Source organism: Canis lupus, chromosome 6 (genome assembly GCF_011100685.1).
Source record: "Canis lupus familiaris isolate Mischka breed German Shepherd chromosome 6, alternate assembly UU_Cfam_GSD_1.0, whole genome shotgun sequence".
NCBI classification, from domain to species: domain Eukaryota; kingdom Metazoa; phylum Chordata; class Mammalia; order Carnivora; family Canidae; genus Canis; species Canis lupus.
Genome location: NC_049227.1, coordinates 59,111,761 through 59,134,502, shown reverse-complemented (window position 1 = coordinate 59,134,502; position 22,742 = coordinate 59,111,761). Strand labels below are relative to the sequence as shown.

Below are 22,742 nucleotides of genomic sequence, written 5' to 3'. Positions count from 1 at the left end.
CGAATCTCAAGCAGACTCTTTCCTGAGCTCAGAGCCTGACACAGGCTCGATTTCACAACCCTGAGATCCTGACCTGAGCTGAAACCAAAAGTCAGAGGCTTAACCAACTGAGCCACCCATATGCCCCAGGGCTTGTGCATTTTTAAAAAGTATTTCTGGGTAATTTTATTGTTAATGACTGATTAGTACTATAGTAGGTGATTCACAGACTGACTTCTACAATTGTGATTACTATGTAGTTTGTCATATGAACATGAAAATATCTGAAAGCACTGAATTCATGATAATGGTATTCAAATGAATGAAATTTCAGAAATACTGGTTAATCTCTGGTGAGTTCAATTTAGATTGTAGTCACCAAGTAAACCTTGCATGTCTATACTTTATGAAGTGGAAACTTAAAAGGGAGAATGGAAAAGTGATTTTTAGTTTTGACTTTTGCTGATACTCTAGCAAAAACTGATCCTAAAAATGAAGAAGAAGAAAAGCGACGAATTGAGGCTCGACGAGAGAAACAAAGGCGCAGAAGAGAAAAAAACAGTGAGAAATACGGAGATGGATACAGGTTTGTATTTAGTAGAGTCTGAAAATTGGTCTCATTAAAAAACATTTTCCTAAAAAACAAAACAAACAAACAAAAACATTTTCCTAGAAAGTGCAGATACATCAACTGGAATGTGAAAAAATTCATGAGGTTCAAATGAAAAGGTTTGATAAAAGATTTTTGGTATTTATGTGCAGTCACCATTTAGAAAACATAAGAAAAAAGAGTTCCACTCAATGATATTCTAAAAATAAAAAATACTTGAAAATACGGTATTCTTAAAAAGAAATACATGTCATAACATGAAGGAAACCACAAAGTCTTCTTGAGATTTGAGTACAGGGAGACAGTGATATTCTTGGATAGGAAAATTAAATATTAGAAATATAACAGGTGTCATCAATCTTGATTCCAAAGGTTAGGTAAAAGAAGAGTACATGAGGAGGTGTACTAACTTTTCTAGATAATTGAAACATTAGAAAGCTGTATGTGGTCCTAGGAAAAGGTTATTAGTATGATAGAATTGTTAACTTGTAAACATATGTATTATATGTAAGAATATATAATAAAAAAGAGGTTGGAAACAGAAGTAAAACTACTTAAAAAAAATTGAACAGCTGAACAATAAGAAGAAAAATAGTTTAGATCTTCTTATACCAGTGAAGATGAATCCAGGTGGATTAAAGAACATATACAATGGAAAATAACAGGAAACTAAAATAGAATATTTATAAATAATTGCTGCAGAAGTCTTTTCTTTCTAGGCTTAAAAGTTACAGAGTAAATTATAAAGGAAATAATGACCACATTAATTTAAATAAAAATTTAAAACTTGAAAGCAAATGGACTTGGAAAACATAAACATAAGAAATGATTAATGTCTAAGATAAATGTCATCCAATTAGTATTTTTTTTTTTTTTTTTTTTCCGAGGGAAAGGGTGAGGGAGAGTGGGGGTAGAGGCAGAGGGAGAGAGAATCTTAAGCAGGCTCTGTGTTCAGCAAGAAGCCTGATGTGGGACTCCGTCAGTCTCACAACCCTGAGATCATGAGCTGAACTGAAATCAAGAGCAGGATGCCTAGTTGTCTGGGCCCCCCAGGTGCCCCCAACTAGTGTTTTTTATTTTTATTTTTAAAGATTTTATTTATTCATGAGAGAGAGAGGCAGAGACACAGGCAGAAGGAGAAGCAGGCTCCCCGCAAGGAGTCTGGTGCGGGACTCAATCCTGGATCCTGGATCTTGGGATCAGGACCTGAGCTGAAGGCAGACACTCAACCGCTGAGCCATCAGCATCCCCCAACCAGTGTTGATTGGCTGAAGGAACAACAGCTATGTAATAATTTTATGGAAAATGTTGAAACTCATTGTAAGATAAACTAGAAATTTAAATAATAGCATGGTGTTTTATTAGTGAGGGGAAAAACAATATTGATTTACTAACAAGGATACAGTCAAAGCGCACTATTATAATTTTGCTAGTAACCAAATAATATGATTATAATTACTGGGAAGCAGTTTAGTAGGTTAGTTATTTATTAAGAGGGAAAGAGGGAGGGGCAGAAGGAGAGAGAGAGAATCTTAAGCAGGCTCCATGCCCAACTTGGAGTGAGCGCAACACAGGGCTTGATGTCACGACCCTGAGATCCTCACCTGAGCTGAAATCAAGAGTTGGAAGCTTAACTGATTGAGCCACCTAGATGCCCCCAATTTAGCAGTTTTTTAAAATGTCTTGAATTTTTTTATAGTCTGTGTTCTAAGAAAATAATATAAAAGTGTTTCAGTTTAATCTAAAGAGGTGCCAATGATAGCATTATTTATAGTAGCTCCAAACATGAAACAAATACCAGCGATTATAAGTAGTCAAGTATGTTTAAGTTTTGACACTTGCCTTTATGGGTTCATAGGCCATTCTTGAAAATGAAGGTTATAAAACCTGTAGTAACATGGAGAAAACAGGCAAAATAGAAAAAAATTACATATACAACATGTAAAATATGCATGAAAAAGTCTAAAAGAAAACTTTTTTAAAGGGCAGAAATTGATAAATTTTTCAACATCTTTCTCTGAAATTACTACTTATGTTAGGAAAATAAAGATTATAAAATTTTATTTTTATTTTATTTTTAAAAGATTTAATTTATCTATGAGAGACACACAGAGGCAGAGACATAGAGGGAAAAACAGGCTCCTCTCAGGGAGCCCAATGCAGGACTCCATCCCTGAACTAGGATCAAGGCCTGAGCTGAAGGCTGAGGCTCAACCTCTGAGCCACCCAGGTGTCCCAAGATTATAAAATTTATTTTATTTTATTTTATTTTATTTTTTATTTTATTTTATTTTATTTTATTTTATTTTATTTTATTTTATTTTATTTTATTTTATTTTATTTATTTTACTTTTTTTTAAAAAATATTTTATTTATTAATGATAGAGGCAGAGACACACAGGCAGAGGAATAAGCAGGCTCCATGCTGGGAGCCTGACGCGGGACTTGATCCCGGGACTCCAGGATCGCGTCCTGGGCCAAAGGCAGGCACTAAACTGCTGAGCCACCCAGGGATCCCTAGATTATAAAATTTTAAAAGTAAATTCAGTGTATTTTCTATTCAGAATGTAGTTCTGCTTTTTTTTTTTTTTTTTTTTTAAGATTTTATTTATTTATTAGAGACACGGGGCGGGGTTGGGGAAGGGGGCAGAAACACAGGCAGAGAGAAGCAGGCTCCATGCGGGGAGCCTGACGGACTCGATCCCGGGTCTCCAGGATCAGGCCCTGGGCTGAAGGCAGCGCTAAACCGCTGAACTACCCGGGCTGCCCTAGTTTTGCTCTTTAAAAGTTAATTTGTTTTGTGTAGCATGAGGGGAATGAAATATTACACATTAGTGAATTTTCTAGATGTTTAAAACTTTGTTAGTTCTGAAGATAACATTTTAAGAGCAACATCTACAGACCTTTTTGTGGAGATACGTTTTAAATTGTCCCTTTCTTCGTCTTAAACAGGATATTCTTTGTTACTACTTGGTGGTGGTTTTTTTTTTTTTTTTTTTTTTAAGATTTTATTTATTTATTCATGAGACCCACAGCGAGAGAGAGGCAGAGACACAGGCAGAGAGAGAAGCAGGCTCCATGCAGAGAACCTGATGTGGGACTCAATCCCGGGACTCCAGGATCATGCCCTGAGCTGAAGGCAGGCGCTTAACCGCTGAGCCACCCAGGGATTCTCACTATTTGGTTTTAATGTAGTAAAACATTATGTTGATTTTATTTATGTAAAATATAGTAAAAGAAAATTCACTTGCATCTTAATTCCCAGATTTTTTTGTTTGCTTAGACTGTCTTTGATTTTAGCAAGCTCGTTATTATAGGGGGCCCATAAACAACATGGGGGTTAGGGGTGCCAACCCTCCACACATTCATGAATCCATGTGTAATTTTGGGTTCCCAAAAAACTGCTAATGGCCACCTGTTGACTAGAAGCCTTACTGATAACACAAACCGTAGATTTAACGCATATTTAGTATGTTATAGTTTTATACACTCTATTACAATAAAGTAAACTAGAGAAAAAAAATATTAAGAAAATCCTAAGGAAGAGAAGATACATTTACAGAACTGTGCTGTAAAAAAATCTGCATACAGGGAACCTGTGCTTTGCAAACTCTTGTTGTTCAAAGGTCCTCTTGTATAATGTTGTACTTACATAATCTTTGTGTCCAACTTTAATAACTTTTTTCCCATGTTCTTTCTGATTTGTTACTCATAATTTGTTGGGACTTGAGAAACAATAGGATTAAGCTTTTTAAGAATTAACCTATGAAAAGAAGTTCTAGTTTTAAGAAGCAGCTATTTTTGGTCTTTGTGGTATCTTTCTCTGCCACTGTGGGTAGAATTCCTTCTTTTGACAGGGGTGGGAACAAATTAAAACGAACTCTTTCAGGCGCGTAGGAATCTGAAGATGATTTTACATTATAAGATTAATTTTTGTATTTACCCTATGAATACTTCCCCCTTTAAAAATTGTAGCTTTGGATAGAATATACCCATGTTAATATAATAAATGTGGGACTTGGAGAAAATGGAAGAACTGAACTTTCATGTAGCTGTTTCCTCCATAACTTTAAATATAAATCTGATGATATAAACCAAAGAATGTCAGTTCAATTAAATTGTCATTTAAGGAGAAGAATCATGTAAAATAGTCTAAAATTATTTTAATTTATCAGCAGTTTTGCTTTGATTTAGGAGGATAAGAGATTGACAGTACATAACTATTCTTATGATGTGTTCTTTTTGGATAATTGAATGCTTTCAGTATAATAAGCGAATCTGGGGGGGGAAGGGGACAGAGGTGTGAGAAGTACAGACAGACAACAGTATGTGGGGAAGAGTGCCAAAAGAGAAGTACAAAGTGTCTTACAAGAGAACACTAGGAGTGCAGGAGTGTAGTGTAGGAGTGCAGGAAAATCAGGGACATGGATGGAGGCAGTATTTGAACTGATTCATGAAGGATAAGATTGCGTAGGAGCTGTTTGGCAGCCCAGATGGAGGACATGGCTCGAGGTCATAGCAAAGAAACGGACATTTCATTGATATTCAGGAAATGGCAAGCTGTGTAGATTGAAAATGAATCTAGTGGGGGTTGAAAATGTAATCTAATTTAAAAAGTGAAAACATACGGTGTGCCAGATGCTGTTAAAAGTATTTAATGGGTAAAGCCAGAAGGACACAGGAGAGATTAAAAACTTTCTTAAATGCCAATTTAAGGTGTTTTGGCTTTGTTTTTTGAGGTGGAAGTCTGTGAAGCCAAAGAAGTCTTTTGAGCAGTGAAGTGTTGTTGCCTCCTTTAGGAAGTGACAGTAATTTATCGAATTATTCCTATGTGCCAGAGATTGTTCTAAGGGCTTTCTATATTTTAATTTTTTTAAGCCTCACAATACTTCTGTAAGGGTTCTCATATCAATAAGACAAGAGAGCTAAGACCCAGTGAAGTTAAATAATTTTGACCAATGTCACATAAGAGGATATAACCCTAGCAGTAGGCTCTAGGTCCCATAATTTAAACCAGGAAAATAAATATAATAGTGGTATAAAGAATTAATTAATTGGAAAATGGAGACTGGAGACAAACCAGTTAAGAAACTGTTGTCATAATTCAAGGAAAAGGAAGTAACAAGAATATGTTAGACAGGAACACTTCATGGGAGGAAACGGGAAATTCATAGTGGAGTGGCTCCTGAGCTTCTAAATTTGTCTAGTTCAGGCTTATCAGTCATCCTGAAGTGGTCCTTAGAGGGCAGGCTTTTTTTCACCCAACAGCTCTAAGGGAGTGAATTATGGTTGTCTGATATTCCATTTGGCTTGGTTGATACTGCCTTAGTGGATTGCAAGCTTGAGAGTGGAACAGAATATAAAGTAAGTAGTGGAACTTTGGGACTTGATATTTTTTGAAGTTTGGTTTGGCTTTCTAACTAGTCTAGGTTTGAAGTGGATAGTTTAGGACTAGATTAAATAGATCCATTGATTCCATCATTTGTACCCAGTAGCTCCAGGTTGGGCCAGAAATGCAAAGTGGTATAGTAACAGTGTTGTTCAAATAGGTATTTAGAGAAATACTGGTTTTTCTGACTTCAGCTAAATTTAGATCAACCGTAAAATGGAATAAAGGAAATCATTTATGCTGGTAAAATTAGTTTCATTGGTATGGTCTTAGGAAGTCTAAGTAAATAAAGCAATATTTAAAGAAAAACTTTTTTTTTCCTTCGTAGAATGGCATTTACGTGTTCATTTTGTAAATTCCGAACATTTGAAGAAAAAGATATTGAACTACATCTGGAAAGTCCTTCACACCAAGAAACACTAGATCATATTCAGAAACAAACCAAATTTGATAAAGTAGTTATGGAGTTTTTGCATGTAAGTAGCTGTTTTTATTTTATTTTATTTATTTTTTAAAGATGTAATTTATTTATTCATGAGAGACACACAGAGAGAGGCAGAGGGAAAAGCAGGCTTCCTTCAGGGAGCCTCATTTGGGACTTGATCCTGGGACTCCAGTATCATGACCTGAGCCAAAGGCAGACACTTAATCACCTGAGCCACCCAGACGCTCTAAGTAGCTGTTTTTAAGGCGAGAAGCACTTTATCTTATTTTTTACTTTTTCAATTTCCCATCTGTCTCCCATTTTAAGTTTCTAAAGATTTAGTTTATTATTATTATTTTTTTTTAGTTTATTGTTTACCTAAAGAGTTTTTTAAAAAAAATTAACTCAGAATTAGATGTTAATTCCTCTGTAATAAATATTAGATTTGTAATGTGAGAGGACATTTTATTTTTTACAGTGGTTTCTAGCAGAGGTGTCAGGAAAAGAATTCTTTTAACAGCTATTTATTGATGTAGGTCAGGTATCATTCAGTGACAGTCTACTGTGTACTTTGTGCTATTCTGGGTACTTTCGTTCATTGTTTCATCACAACTCCTTTTTATTTTGAAAAATCGTGCTCAGAGTAGTGTAGTGACTTTCGGTTAAGTGGCAATATGAATTCAGAGCCAGAGAGTGGGTGTCTATTTGTTATCCTTTATATTATCAGCGTGTGGTCACCAGTTCAACAGTTTTTCTTGAATACTTGAAAAAAGATGCTGTTCAGGGACCAAAGACACAGCGGCCACCCTCTGTGAACTTAACAGTAATTGAAAAGGGAACACACTTTGTATATCCACAGATGGCACAGTTAAGTTGAAGGGCCAGGAGTGAGAGTATAGACGGGTTTTGGAGAAGGGGAGGATAGTTGGGGCCAGGGATGTGTAAGGACAGGATTAGAGCTGGACTGCTAATTGTACACACAGTTAATTTGGGCAAAAGCATGGAATTGTTACAAGGTTAGAAATAGAGTGATCATTCATTCCTCCATATCCTTGCAGAATTGTGTGCCTCTCAGAATATTTTCTTCTGTGATTTCATTCCTTAACTGGTTCCTACTTGTCATTTAGGACTTAAGTACTCAAATGCCCTGAGAAGACCTCTTAACTATTCCAGCTCTCTTTGATTTCTCTTGTTATTTATGCCTAAAATACATTTTTTTTCTTTTAAGGTTTTTATTTAAATTCTAGTTAGTTGACATACAGTACAGTATTGGTTTCGGGAGTAGAATTCAGTGACTCATCGCTTATATACAACACCCAGTCATAACAAGTGCCCTCCTTAATACCCATCAGTCATCTAGCCCTTCCCCCACCCACCTCCTTCAATTCTTAGTTCTCTGTTGTTGAGTCTCCTTTGGTTTGTTTCCCTTGCTCCTTTTTTCACCCTTTTTCTGTGTTCATCTGTTTTGTTTCCAAGTTAAATTTGTCATATGAGTGAAAGGAATCCCATGGTATTTGTCTTTCTCTGGCTTTTTTCACTTACCATAATACATTCTAGCTTCATCCACATCATGGCAAATGGCACAGTTTCATTCTTTTTGATGGCTGAGTAATATTCCACTGCACATATACAACACATCTTTATCCATTGTATCAGTTAGTGGACATTTGGGCTCTTTCCATACTTTGGCTATTGTTGATATAAAATACATTTTGAAAGTAAATACTTTTTATAAGTGTCTGAGTAATTTCTTTATATTTCATGATAGTCTGTTTCAACTGAATTGTACACTCCTTCAGAACAGACATTAGTTCTTATGTAACAGATGTTATCTTCGATAGGCTGACTTTGGTGCTAAGCATATTCTGAGAGCTCACTGAAAACTGTTTTCCCCCTATTTTGTTTTATAGGAATGTATGGTGAATAAATTCAAGAAAACATCTATTCGTAAGCAACAGACAAATAATCAAACAGAAGTAGTTAAACTAATTGAAAAAGATGTTATGGAAGGTAAGTATTTAAACAAATTATTTTAGAATTTTACATGTATATTTTACATACTATACCCTATTTCAGTGTAAATGATGCCCATTAGAGTGATCAGGTTCATAATCATATGTGGTAGCTGTGAGTTGCTTATTAGAGATGAACTCCTTTGACTTTCTTTTCCCATGTTTGCAGGTTTATCACTGTCTACTGTTACGTCTCTCACTTCAGTTTTGCAAGGAAAATCCGCTTTTCCTTTATATGGAAGTGAATTCTTCCATCTGTCCTCTGTTTTATTCCTTTTCATCTCTCTAAGGACTTTTGCTCTAATAGTGAACTCTCCTTTTTTTTAGTTTGTCTTTGAAGCCTATGCTTTCATCTTAAAAAAAAATCTCCAAAGGAACAAAGGAAAAGAAAAGAAAAATAGACAATAGTTCCCCTAAAACCTGCTTTTCTCCTTGAACAACCATGCTGCTTTAAGCATAGTCCACATCAATCTGTTTATTTACTACCCATTACTATTTCTCCACAGTAGACCACTTTCTGCTACCAGTGGTCTACTAAAACTGCTCTGATCTATCAGATTCCCAACACCAGCTTCTGTAGGTTCTTCTGAATCATTATCTTCTGCAACATTTTTCACTATTCTTTGTGAATCTGCTTTCTCCCCCAGGTTCCATGGTATCTCACTGTCCTAATGTTCCTTATTTCTCTGACGTTTTATTTGTGCTTCTCTTTCTCTACAAGGCTTTCAGAAGTTGGTATTGGAACTAAGGACTATTCTGTCCTTATTTCCATTATCTTCTCTTTTATATTCTTTCCTCATGATTCATCATGATTCATGTGCAGAGCTTAAATTAACACCTCTATGTTGATTACCTATACATTTATATCCTTAGCACAGGTCTCTCCTCTGAACCCTAGTCTCAAACATCCAACTGCCTATTGACTTCTCTCTTTAACAGTCTTACAGAAACAGTGTATCAAAAAAATTTGAAGACTCTTTGAACATCCTCCATCCCATAAAGCAAACAAAACAAAAACTCAACAGACCTATCTTTTAGTAACCTTGGAGGATGGCCCCCAAGATCAAAGCCAGAAGTATAAAGTTAGTCCTAAGTAATTTTACTTTACTACATCTATAGTATTGTATCTTATCAGTTGCGTCCTTTATTTTTTTTTAAAGATTTATTTATTTATTTATGATAGACATAGAGAGAGAGAGAGAAAGAGAGAGGCAGAGACATAGGAGGAGGGAGAAGCAGGCTCCATGCCGGGAGCCCGATATGGGACTCGATCCCGGGACTCCAGGATCACACCCTGGGCCAAAGGCAGGTGCTAAACCACTGAGCCACCCAGGGATCCCCAGTTGCGTCCTTTAAATATCATTTAAGTCTGTTCTTTACTTCTTTAAATATTGCATTCGTTCAAATCTCTATCTGTTCTCTTGGCAATTATATTATTTTCTTAACTAGTTTCCTCACTCCCAGTCTTTCTTACCTCTAATTCTACTGCATGATTATATTACTTCAAGGGAAAAAAAAGGAATTTTAGCTGGTTCCCCATCCTCTATAGGATAAATTTCAAATTCCTATGTTTGGTATGCAAAGATCTCCATGGTGTAGGCCCTGCTCTTTTTCTCTTTTGTCTCTTCTTTATTCTCAGTGCCCCAGCCATACTGAATTAAATGCCCATAAAATGCCATTTTCTCTCTCACCTTTCCCTTGCATATATTTATACCTTCACCAGTAATAAATATTGATCACCAGTGATATTTTGTTTCTTGTGAATCCAATTTCGACATCTTTTTCCCTATCCCTGTCCACCCACATTTATTATCATGGAAATTCTCTTTTTTACTACAAAATCATCATTTATCTTCTTTTATATTATGTATTTGGGAGATGGACTTCTAGGCCTCAAAACATGATTGGATAATATGATTAGAAAATATAATTATACTTTTTAATTTTATTTCTTATCCATATTTTTAATCTATATTTATATGCCGATTTATGAGATGTGGTAGAAAAACTCAACATAACCTACATACTTTGATCCTTTTTTTAGATGAAGGGGGTTATAAATAACCATGGAAACAAAATAATAACAACTTGTTTTGTCAGAAATAAGAATATATGTAAATCATTACTTTTCTTATTAATAACTGGCTTTTTTGGTTAGGTGTTACTGCAGATGATCACATGATGAAAGTAGAGACTGTTCACTGCAGTGCATGCAGTGTGTATATCCCTGCTTTACATGGTTCAGTGCAGCAGCACTTAAAATCTCCTGATCATATCAAAGGAAAGCAGGTAAGTTTTGATCTATTTTAATGAAGTCATTGAATTATTCATCAATCTTTTATTGTCTTTTAAAGGCCATTGTTTCATAGTTACTTGCTTGCATACAGCTTTCTTAATCTCATGTGTAAAAAACTGTAAAGATACCTAGAGAGGCAGTATAGCATAGTAGTTAAGCATGGTGGTTAAGATTGGGCTCTGAAGCAAGAATTTGTGGGTTTGAATTCTGGTTCACTATTTAACATGTGGTAAGCAAATGAATTAACCTTTCTTTGTCTAAGTTTCGTTATCTGTAAAATCGGGGTGGATAATCATTTTACTCTTACGTGACTGTTTAAAGATTAAGTTAAAGTATGAAAAACACTTAAAGTGGTTCCTGACTAGTGTAAGCTTATATAATGTAAGGCTTCAGGAAATCATACTCCTTGAACTGACCCTCTTTTTTAAGTTGATACAAAACAGTTTTAAATGAGAAGAGGGAGGCCTCTAGGGAGGGAAGGAGAGAGAGAGGGAGACTGTGTGTATTATAGATCTAAAAAAAAAATGTGTGGCCTCCATCCCCCTGATGGCTGGGAAAAATAAACTAGTATTATCAGTTACTATCAATCATTATGTTTCTGATTAGAATTTACTCAAAAATTCTTGGAAAAATGTATTGTTTTCTTTTGATTGGTGTATTTCTGCTTTTATGTTGGTTGATTTTATAAAGTCCAATTTCAAACAAGCTAGTTTATATTGTTGGAAACTAGCTTGTTTGAGAAGCAAATTTAAAAATTCAATTATCAAAGACTTAAGTTTTATGTTTAAGATTTACTTATTTATTCATTTATTTTAGAGAGAGGATGTGTGAGTGAGCAGGGGGAGGGGCTGAGGGAGCGAAAAAATCCTGAAGCAGACTCTCAGTTGAGTGTGGAGCCCCACTTGGGGCTCAGTCCCAGGACCCTGAAAACATAACGTGAGCCGAAATCAAGAGTCAGCCACCTAACTGACTGAGCCACTCAGGCTCCTCTAAAGACTTAAGTTTTAAATAGAGCATACCTGAGTCTTAAATTTATGTTTTGTATGAATGTGGTCCTCATTTAACTCAGACATTGTTAGCCACTTTAAGCACATATCTCCTTTAGAAAATGTTTGTCCTGGGACCCCTGGGTGGCTCAGCGGTCGAGCATCTGCCTTTGGCTCTGTGGGTGATCCCAGAGTTCCAGGATCAAGTCCCACATTGGGCTCCCTGCATGGAGCCTGCTTTTCCCTCTGCCTGTGTCTCTGCCTCTCGCTGTGTGTCTCTCTTGAATAAATAAATAAAATCTTTAAAAAAAATTTAAGTAAAAACTTAAAAAAAATAAAATAAATGTTTGTCCTTTCTCTTTTGATATTCTCTTGACACCTTTTTGGTAACTAGACATTCCATATTATTACCATTCCTCCTTTGTATAATATAGTCTTGTGCTAAATACAGTCCAAAGGAGGACTAATTACTCTAGTAACATGAAAAATTATTCTTTCTTTCTTTTTAAAAAATATTTACTTATTTGATAGAGCAAGAGAGCACAAGTGACACGAGGGGCAGAGGGAGAAGCAGACTCCTCACCAAACAGAGAGCCTGATGCGAGGCTTGATCCTGGGGCTCCTGAAACCAGGACCTGAGCCAAAGGCAGACACTTAACTGACTAAGCCACCCAGATACCCCTATTCTTTCTTTTTTGATAACATGAAAATTAGTAATTGGAATAGTTAGGGCAGGGGGATGTGCATGTAGAGTAGGAAAGAGAGAAAGCAACTGTCTAGTAGGTCTAGACATTTATTTGGTGACTGTTTTTTAATGAGTCTGATTGGCTTATTGAATCTTTATTCTTTGAATCCATGGATGATTTAGATTGTGGTCACAGTAGCCATTGTTGCTTTATAGCTTAATTTGCCAGAAAGTAAATCATTTAAATCTAATAATTTGAACATACAATATTAATTATAGAAATGTTTTCATGGAATAGTTTTCATGTACCTCAGTGTATTCTATTTTTCATAGGCTTATAAGGAGCAAATAAAAAGAGAGAGTGTCTTGACTGCTACAAGCATTTTAAATAATCCAATAGTGAAGGCGCGATATGAACGTTTTGTTAAGGTAAGATATTAGGGCAAACCTTTTTAGGTTATATCCTTGTATCTTTATAATTAAATGGTGACATAGTAACTATGATATGTAGATATAGTGCAATATTAAGAAGAATTTTACTTAATATCTTGCATGTAGATAAAATATCTTTTTTCCTAATTGTTGGGTGAGGAAACAATAAGCCATTCCTCCCTTATCTCTCTCTCAACTGTGGATCATTTGAGAGATATGCAGGAGTCTGATAGAAGTTCAAAATGTCACCTTTATTCTTCATTTTTAAATAAAGGGCGACTTAGGGGATATGTCTTATGTGTGTAGTTACTTACTGTGGACCTTCTGTATTAAACTTCTAAGTTAGATAAACTTAACCTCTCCCCAGCCTCTATTACTGGTTCAGGTAGACAGCAATAGGCTTCCTCTACTTTACCACATGGCCTACAGTAGACTAGAATGTACCTTTTCTGTTGCTAGGAAGACCCAAAAGAGGGGACCCAGAAAGGCTAAGTTGTACATGCCCAGTTTCTTCTTCTAAGCGTTACTAATTGGATAAGTTATTCTTCTTCCTTGGATAAAAGTTGGAGGGGAAGCAGGAGGTCAGATATGCTGCTTCAGAAAAAGCTCCCTCATAGAATCAGGAGGCCAGCAGGTTTGCCCCAAATGTTAGTTAATGCAGATGTGAACAATTGGGTACACCTGGTACACTGCTTGTTAGAATTTTTAACTATATGTTATTGTGGTATTCCTTCTTCACATAAAATTCTTTACATATTATATATACTTTACAAATAAGAACTTATATGTCAAGTTCCTGAATAATACTATTTTAGAGGTTAGCTTTTGAGTCTTTGTAAGATAATACCTCATTTAAAATCATCCTACAGTGAAGACAGCCATTATGTTGAAAATTTGTAAATGTGATATTTATATTTGTAACTAAATCTTGATTTTATGGATTAGCGAAGTTTTGTTCATTTTGACTATTGTAGTGATTACCAGGTGCTCAGTGAAAAAGCCTGATATATATATTTAATGACCATTAACATACACGTCAACCAAGTGACTTAGAAGCTAAAATAAATCTCAGTTCTTTCAGCTTATTCCTGAGGGGTCCTATTTTCTAATATGTCATATTTGTCATTTTAACTACATTATTGATACCGTTTTTAAAAGGTGAATGCAAAAATTATAACAGAGTAATGCAATAAAAAAAAAAATAGTGACTACAGACCTAACTGAAATTCAGTTTTTTGGGAGATATGGCATCAAAAAGGTAAGAGCGTCATTGTTAAATTAGAAAAAAATTTAATTTTTATCCTTGCTATATATCACAAACTTTTGAGAAGTTAATGATGGTTTCTTTTGATGTATGAAAGTAATATTTAATGAGATAAGAATACAAATGGGACTTCTCAAGCTACACTTGAGTCATTTCATAGAGTGTCCTGCTTATGGGAATATTGTTGAGAAAGTACCTGAACTGAGAACTCTTCTAGAATTTTTCCCTATGAATGTGATCCACGGACCAGCAATATTGGCCATCTCCTGGGGGTTCATTAGAAATGCAGTTTCATTTGAACAAGATCCTAATTGAATCATAAACATGTTAAATGTTAAAATTCAAGAAGCACTGGTGTCCCATTACTCACTGGTATCCCTTTGTTCACCTTTCCTCTCTGCTGTCTTCCCTGTTATTCCACAGAACATCCTCTGCCCATGGTTAGCTCTGGTCCTCATTTAAAACTCTTTCACCATTAAGTTCTCTGACAAAATATCTTTTTAATCTTTGTCCTATGAAAATAACCAGTTTGTCACTTTCTCCCATTTCTCCAATCGTATCACCTGTTCTACCTTCACACCCTTGCCTGGATATTCATGGTCAGACCTTATAACAAAGCAGTGCTGCTGTTCTAAAATTCCTCACGTACTTGTTCTACCACTTAGCAGTTCCCAGCACTATGCCTGTGTCTATGGTTGCCTTTATTAACGGTCTCGCTACAAATGTCATGGAATTGGGCCTGTACTGTGTTTTCTAGATGGTCATTGCAGTTCACAGTAATTTTGCTTCTTTTTTTTTTTTTTTTTAAAGATTTTATTTATTTATTCATGATAGTCACACACACACACAGGAGAGAGAGAGAGAGAGGCAGAGACACAGGCAGAGGGAGAAGCAGGCTCCATGCACCGGGAGCCCGATGTGGGATTCGATCCCGGGTCTCCAGGATCACGCCCTGGGCCAAAGGCAGGCGCCAAACCGCTGCGCCACCCAGGGATCCCAGTAATTTTGCTTCTTACCAGTCAATGTAATGGGCTTCCTTCAGTGATTGTTTCAAAGCTTTTCCACTCTAGATTTCATCCTTATCCCTTTACTTCCCATGATCTTACCACTTCTTTTGCTTTAGGGAGATTGAGACCATTAGATGTGAACTGTAAGTTTTCTCCTTTTTGCGTTAGATTTATGTACCTTAGTCTCACCTTTATTGTTATCTGTGAAGAAAGATAACCCCCTTTTTGCCCTTCCCCTATGTTCTTGTTTTATCAATTTTCTTTCTCCTTACTGGCATCTTACTTGTTCCCTGTTTATTTTATTCGTCTGCAACAGGCATGCTTATAATCATAAGGTCCCTAAACTAAAAACGACTTAACCTTTCATACTCTGCCCCTTCCCATCTTACCTTTCTCTTATCACTGTACTTTAAAAGGTAGTTTATCTTGCATTGCGCTCTCTAATTTCTCTATATTATCCATTCTTTAACCTGGTAGTTGTCAGTTGGAGATGGGTAATTAGAATTCCTTGTGAAGCTGAAATCAAACAAAAAGCTGCCTAGGCCCCCTTTAAGACCTTCTGAATTAAGAGTTTCCCAAACTTCTGATTAATATCTCGTGAAGTGCTTCCTAAGTATGCAGTTCAGCAGATCTCTCTCCTGGAAATTTTCATTCAGAAAGTCTGAAATTGATTCAGGAACTTGGGTTTTTAGCGAGAACTCTTAATTCTTGACTGAATTAGAGTCTCAGAGTGTGGAACGTGGACTTGTGGTTTTGGGGAGCTTAGAACAATAATGAAGATTTACTCTTGGGCAGTCATTGCTGTCCGATTTCATGTACATCTACTTTTGGATCTGCTCTAAGATAACTGGTGACTTAATTTTCAAATACGTTTTTTTAACATTTTGTTATTTACTATTTTAAACATACAAAAATAAAAGGGATAGTGTAATAAATCCCTCAAGTACCCTCATTCAACCTTAATAATTATCAACTCTAGTGACCTTTTTCAGTTCTTTTCTAGTATTACCTGTTTTATTTGACACTGTTAATCTGTCACTTATTCTTGTAACTTTGTTTTGCTGGATAATATTTTACTATCCTGAATTTCCTCCTGCACTTTTTTTTTCTCTCTAACTTTTGTCCCTGTGTATAGGCATTGAATTTTCAGTGGGTTTTCTCATCAGCGCTTTTATTCTTACTTCCTTGGCCCTTTTATTCTGCTTATTTCCCTGGCTTCAGTATTCACTCTGTGCAAACAATTCACAAATTTAAATGTCTTACTTTGAACTCTCTTGAATTGTGAATTTACAGCTGCCTCTTAGACATTTAGACATCTTAAATTCTAATTATATAAAGCATATATTTGCTTCTTCCACTTTCCCCATCTTAATTTACATATTCTGTTAATATGCTGCTACATCTTTTACACTTTCCTGAATTATTAGAGTAACTCCCTCACTAATATTTCTTCTCTTGCAACTTCAGTTCATCCTATGCTTCCTACCTGATGGATCTTGAAGTAGAGTACCAGTCTTTTTTTTTTTTTAATTATTTTTAAAAACATTTTATTTATTTATTAGAGAGACAGGTAGAGGGAGAGGCAGGCTCCACGCAGGGAGCCTGATGTAGGACTGGATCCCGGGTCTCCAGGATCCCGCCCTGGGCTGAAGGGAGTGCTAAACTGCTGAGCCACCAGGCTGCCCTAGAATACCAGTCTTATACTTTACTGTTTAATAAACTTCATCGCCTCTTCATTTCTTACTGTATTAATATAGCCTTCTGATATGGCCTATGAGACAATCCAGACACATAATTCAAGTATTTATAAAAATTAATAAAGTTGTATCTGTGAATGTTAGTAAATTACAGATTTTTAAAAAAGATTTTATTTATTTATTTGAGAGAGAGACCACAGGAGTAGGGGCAGAGCTGGAGAGGGATAGGCAGACTCCCTGCTGAGCAGGGAGCCCAGTGCAGGGCTCGATCCCAGGACCCTGAGATCATGACCTGAACTGAAGCCAGATGCTTAACCGACTGAGCCACTCAGGTGCCCATAGTGAATTAAATATTTATCTACTTTCCATAAAGAAAAAGTAAGGTGTATCCAATAGGTACCTGATTTTCATTCATTTGAATTTTTAAAAAGACCTGATTTTCATTTGAGTGTTTTATAGAGATCCTGCCACAGTAGGTAGTAGATTGAATCGTGGCATAATTTAGTAGAACATAAATCTTTGCTTTATTTACTTTGTTCCTACTAAAACTCACAAATTTACTTTTGTCATATGATTTTAGAAATTCAGTTAGGAAAATGTGGCCTTTGACTGTTCCAGTTTATGGAATGTATAGTAATGCTTTTAGTAATTTATATACCCATAGTGATATGAAAATAAGTACTGAATAGATATTTAGTGGATTTGTCATAAGTTAAAATAAAAAGTTTCAAACTGTATTTATTTTTAATGTCATAGCAAATAAGTTCACTGATAACAAAGATGAATGTCCTGCTTTTATTTATTTATTTATTTATTATTATTATTTTTTAATGTCCTGATTTTAAAAGCTGTTTTTCCTTATGCTTTTTAGGGTGAGAATCCTTTTGAAATTCAAGATCATTCTCAAGATCAACAAATAGAAGGAGATGAGGAAGAGGAAGAAAAAATTGATGAACCTATTGAAGAAGAGGAGGAGGAGGAGGAAGAAGAGGAGGAAGTGGGGGAAGTAGAGGAAGCAGAAGAAGTGGAGGAAGCAGAGGAAGTGGGAGAAGGAGGAGGAGAAGAAGGAGTGGGAGACACAGAGGAAGCAGGGGACATAGAGGGAGTGGGGGAAGGAGAGGCAGTGGGGGAAGGTGAGGCGGTGGGGGAAGGAGAGGCAGTGGGGGAAGGAGAGGCAGTGGGGGAAGGAGAAGCAAAGGAAGAGCCTGTTAACTTCCCTGTTGACCAACCTGAAGAAAATTAAATATACGGTGTTAGATTTAAAAGAAGCTTTAAATTTCTCTCCTAATATGGAAAAGGGTAAGAATTTTAATAGTTTAAAATATGAGAATTAACACCCATGTTGCATGCATTCCACACATTCAAATTTGTTTTATATAATTTCTAAATGTTTGCCATTTTGTTTAATAAAATGAAGGTAAGACTATTTTAGTTTAGTTTTTATAGCTACCAAACTTAGATTAGATAAATTGTTTGTATAATTTTTAAGCTTAATTTTTATTACTTTATTGGTGTTAAGGATAACAGATGTGTATTGTTAGTATATCTACTTAATCATTTGAACTTAAATGCTGCTGTTGGGAGTATATATTCAAGTGTGCATTAATGTTTTGAATACTTACCCTAGAAGAGATAAATTGGGCAAGTATTTTGTGCTCTGACTGTGTATTTTTTTATGGCATTGGACATTGAATAGTAATTTGCGTTAAGATACGCTTAAAGGCTTTTTGTGACCATGTTTCCCTTTGTAGCAATAAAACGATTTTTACAAAAACCTTCCCTGGATTAGCAATTTTAAATGAAACCATTAATCAATTAAATGAGTAAAATGAGGTTTTGCCTTAATGTAGGAATTTAGCTCACATAAATGAGAAGAGTTGAATTAAAAAAAATTACTTCAATCATTTTTTTAAAGTACTACTAAAATATTTTTTAGCATATTTCAAGTTGAGGTCAGTCTACAACTGACTTGTTTATACTTGTTTTAATTCCTTTTCTTTGTGCCTGTGTCAGATCTTGAAATCTTCTTGAAAATACATTTGGATACAAATGATTTTTATAGTTGTGTTAGTTCTTTTGTCGTGTCTGTTTTTAGCTGAAGAACCAAGAAGCAAACGATCTCTTTTCTAAAAAAGAAATATTTCTCTCTCGAATATTTTTTTTTTTTTTTAAACTTTTTGTAGTTTGTAGGCTTACATACACTGCAAAAGAAGATGAGATTGATAGATGGTCTATTTTCACATGACCATCTCTGTCACTGAAAAGTAGTGCTCTTGTTTCTTTGAATCTTTATTCTGGCTTCTTTTGAGAGGGGGACTTGCAGTGAAATAAGTTAGCTTCTCAAAATTTTGAGGTATTGAGTGGATGAATATATGGGAATATTATGTAATTTTAAAGCATTAAGTGCATGAACATGTAGGCATTTGTAGAATTTCACAGGTAATTTCTCTTTTTGCATACAAAGCATTTAAAACTGCATTTTGGGGGGCTAATATGGGTTCATTGTTGGGAGCTGGATTTGTTTATCTTTACGCTTTAAATCCTTTGTATCCACTTATAGGGATTTATAGCCAAGTAAGAGAAGGTTAGTTGAAGACTGGAGAAATTTGGATCCCAGCTAAGAGTCTGATATTTAAATAGGCTTCAGAAAGCCTTTGTGCTCAGGAGTTAAAATTTTAAGGATAGTAGGACTTGATCAGTGGTCTTCTCATTTATTTACTTTTTATTTAATTTCTCCTTTACTTAAAAATATTTGTGTAAGGGTAAGATAAAAGGAGAACAGATCCATTTGGATTATAATTAGTGGGTTCTTTTTGTAGTAGGGAGGGTGTCTTTTTAAAAAAAAAAAAAAAAAGGGTGGCCCTAGTAACTTAAGATTTAAAATTTTCAGAAAGAATCCTGTATAAGAAGAATGTGTGTAACAACTTCTAAGAAAATGATTTATTTATTTATTTATTTATTTATTTATTTATTTATTTATTTATTTATTTGATTTTTAAAAGATTTTAAGTAATCTATACCCAGCATGGGGCTCAAATTCCGAAACCTCGAGATCAAGTCACATGCTTCACTGAATGAGCCAGCCAGGTGCCCTGTAAATGTTTTAGAATAAAAGATAAATAACATCTAAGTAGTAGGTTTTGTGGGAAACATGTAAAAACCTTTGTTCAGACTATCTTACTTGTGAGGTATTATTATTAATAAAGTATATTTTGTTGTACTTACTTCAGAAATTCAGATTTATATGTATCCTATTAGATAATTTATAGTTTAATTTGCAGACAGATTAATTTTTGTGACCCTTAGAGTTTATATTTTCAGTACTATTGTGATAAGAGTTTATGATATCTTTAATAATCTTTCAATTTCTGTTATCCAAATATTACTTGTTTATTAAAGAGCTAAACATGTAGTTATAATAATCAAAGAAATTTATTTACAACTCATACAGTTGTTTAACCTGGATGCCTAGCAGCATCTGACCTATATGGTCTTCCCTTTTTATTATGTCCCACCTCCAGTCTATTGGAAAGCCTGTGTTTTCTATTTCTAAAATGTATCTGCCCACTCTTCCACATCTGCTGCTACCAATCCCACTTCAAGTCCCCATCATCTCTTTCCTGGACTATCCAAATAGTTCATTAACTAATCTTGTTTCTAGTATTGCCCTGTTAGATTCAGTTTTCCACACAGAAGTATAATCTTCTAAAAATATAATTTGGATAATACTAATCTCCTGCTTTTTGTATCTGTACAATCCAAACTCCTTATCATGGTAATCAGGACTGGCTTAGTGTTCCTGCTTTATATCCTATTTCTTCTCACCAGCCATGGCGGCCTTCTGTTTTTAAATGAAGCTCTTTTTTGTTTTATGGGTTTTTTTTTTTTTTAGGATTTTATTTATTTTTTCATGAGAGACCGAGAGAGAGGCAGCGACATAGGCAGAGGGAGAAGTAGGCTTCCTGTGGGAGTCCAATGTGGGACATAATCCTGGGACTCCAGGATCATTCCCTGAGCCGAAGGCAGACTCTTCAACGACTGAGCCACCCAGGCCTCCCGCAAGATCAGTTTTAAGAGGAGAATGGGTTTTGTTCCCTTTATTCACTCTTCAGAAGAGGTTTTTCTAAGGAAACAAAGGGCAGTAGCTCTTAAATTTTTGTAAAAGTAAGGATTTGGGACCACCTGTATCCCAGATTTACTAGACCATATTTTGGGGGGATGATTTATTTTTATTTTATTTTACTTTATTTTATTTTATTTTCTTACTATATTGATTGATTAATTGATTGGGGGGTGATGTATTTTAATAGATACCCAAGTCATTCTGATGGTAGTGTTCAGTGATTGCATTTCAAGAACATTTCTAGTGTCCTCAGATTTCTAGTGCCTGTAACTCCTCTATCAAAACAGGAGTTTCTGCCCTTTAGTCAACAGGCACAGGTTTCGGGAATTCTCATAATATCTTACAAAAGCACTGGAATGATCTGTTGCAAATTTTTAGAGGAGTCAGGAAATTGGACTTTGTTCTTGTTCTTTTTCTCCCATTAGATTATGTAATTCTTACAAGTTGAAGTTCTAGTAATAGAACTGTTTTCCCATACAACAAGCTCTCTGTTGTATCATTCTCTACTTGAAATTCTTCACTGGCTTTTTGTACATGTCAGTGAACATCCAAATTCTTTTAGTATGGCATCTGTAGTTCTGTATGTTTTGTTCCTTTCCTGCTTCTCCAACCTTGTGTCTCAGACTTAACATATTTATATTAACTGCCTGTGCCTGTAAACATTTGAATTTATGACCCTGGTTCAGGAGGCAGAATGGTTCCTTAGAGTTGCCAAGATTTAACTATCTGTGTTACAAATTTCTTATATTTTATATGACTATGCTATAGCATATTATAAAATATACTTATTTTGTATTTATAATTATTTAATTTTAATTGCATTTTAAAATCTTAATATTTTATAATATACTATTATATTTTAGAATAGTACAGTATTATGTAGCATATCTAAAAAGCCATTAACGCTTTCTAAGAATGAGGTGAAAATAAAATATATGCAGCAATTTGTATACCAAAAGTCATGGACATATAGAAAAAAGAACTACAAGGGCAAATATTGATAATGCACGGCAAAATGTATTTGATAATTCTGTTTTTATTGGTAAGGTTGTTTTTAACTAGACATAGATAGTATCAGATTATCTTATTATCAGACTTACATTATTTGACGTTTACTTTGCCTACCAAATTGTCCTTGCTGTAAATACAAACTTTATGTATGTGTAAAATACACCTAAGCATAAGATTTATCACTTTCACCATTTTTGAGCATACATTTCAGAGGCATTAATGACAAACTTGATTACAATTTGGAATCCACGGTAGTTCTGATGGACAGAAAATGGAGTAGTCATGCAGGCAGAAGTGTTTTAGTCCTTGTGATAGTTACAGTTTATATTTTATTTAATTAATTAATTTAATTTATTTTACAGTTTATATTTTAGATTAACAGTGTGACTTTATTTGATAGTTCCTACCCAGATAGCTGGTTCTCTATTTGGTATGCAGACAAAATCAGGGGGGCCTGCAAGGCTGGCCTTGGGTGTGGTAAATTCAGTCCATGCTGCCACCAATTTGGGCCTCTTCAGAAGCAGTCATGCTAGTCTCTTCCCGCATTTCCCTTCCCCTTCTCCTGATTTTACTAGTTTTTGTTTAAAATTTTTTTTAAAAGACTATGTTTGAGGTAGGGGTGAGATAGAGTTGTTGGTGATAAGATGGCCTCCTAGGTGACCAAGAGTGTAGAAGGGACCAAGTATAAGAAGCTTAGTTATTAGATAAATATAAATTATGAATTTGGGGAGAGGTCTAGATCAAAATGACATATTGGATTCAAGTCCTTCTACAGTTCTATTAAAATAACAGAAACCATGCAGTGATTCATACAACACTGGAAAGAC

The 22,742-nt window shown here is 35.1% G+C and overlaps 1 protein-coding gene across 4 annotated transcripts in view; it reads left to right on the top strand.

The window, feature by feature from the left end:
* ZNF326 (zinc finger protein 326) overlaps window positions 1-18,834 on the top strand; it is a 37,721-nt gene extending 18,887 nt beyond the window's left edge. For all 4 annotated transcript variants that reach the window (XM_038541427.1, XM_038541428.1, XM_038541430.1 and 1 more), the window contains 6 exons: window positions 454-565; window positions 6,307-6,454; window positions 8,313-8,412; window positions 10,573-10,703; window positions 12,715-12,810; window positions 17,653-18,834. In XM_038541427.1, coding sequence (XP_038397355.1) covers window positions 454-565; window positions 6,307-6,454; window positions 8,313-8,412; window positions 10,573-10,703; window positions 12,715-12,810; window positions 17,653-18,024 — 959 coding nt within the window. In that variant the 3' untranslated portion in view covers window positions 18,025-18,834. The remainder of the gene's footprint in view (window positions 1-453; window positions 566-6,306; window positions 6,455-8,312; window positions 8,413-10,572; window positions 10,704-12,714; window positions 12,811-17,652) is intronic.
* The last annotated feature ends 3,908 nt before the right edge of the window (window positions 18,835-22,742 follow it).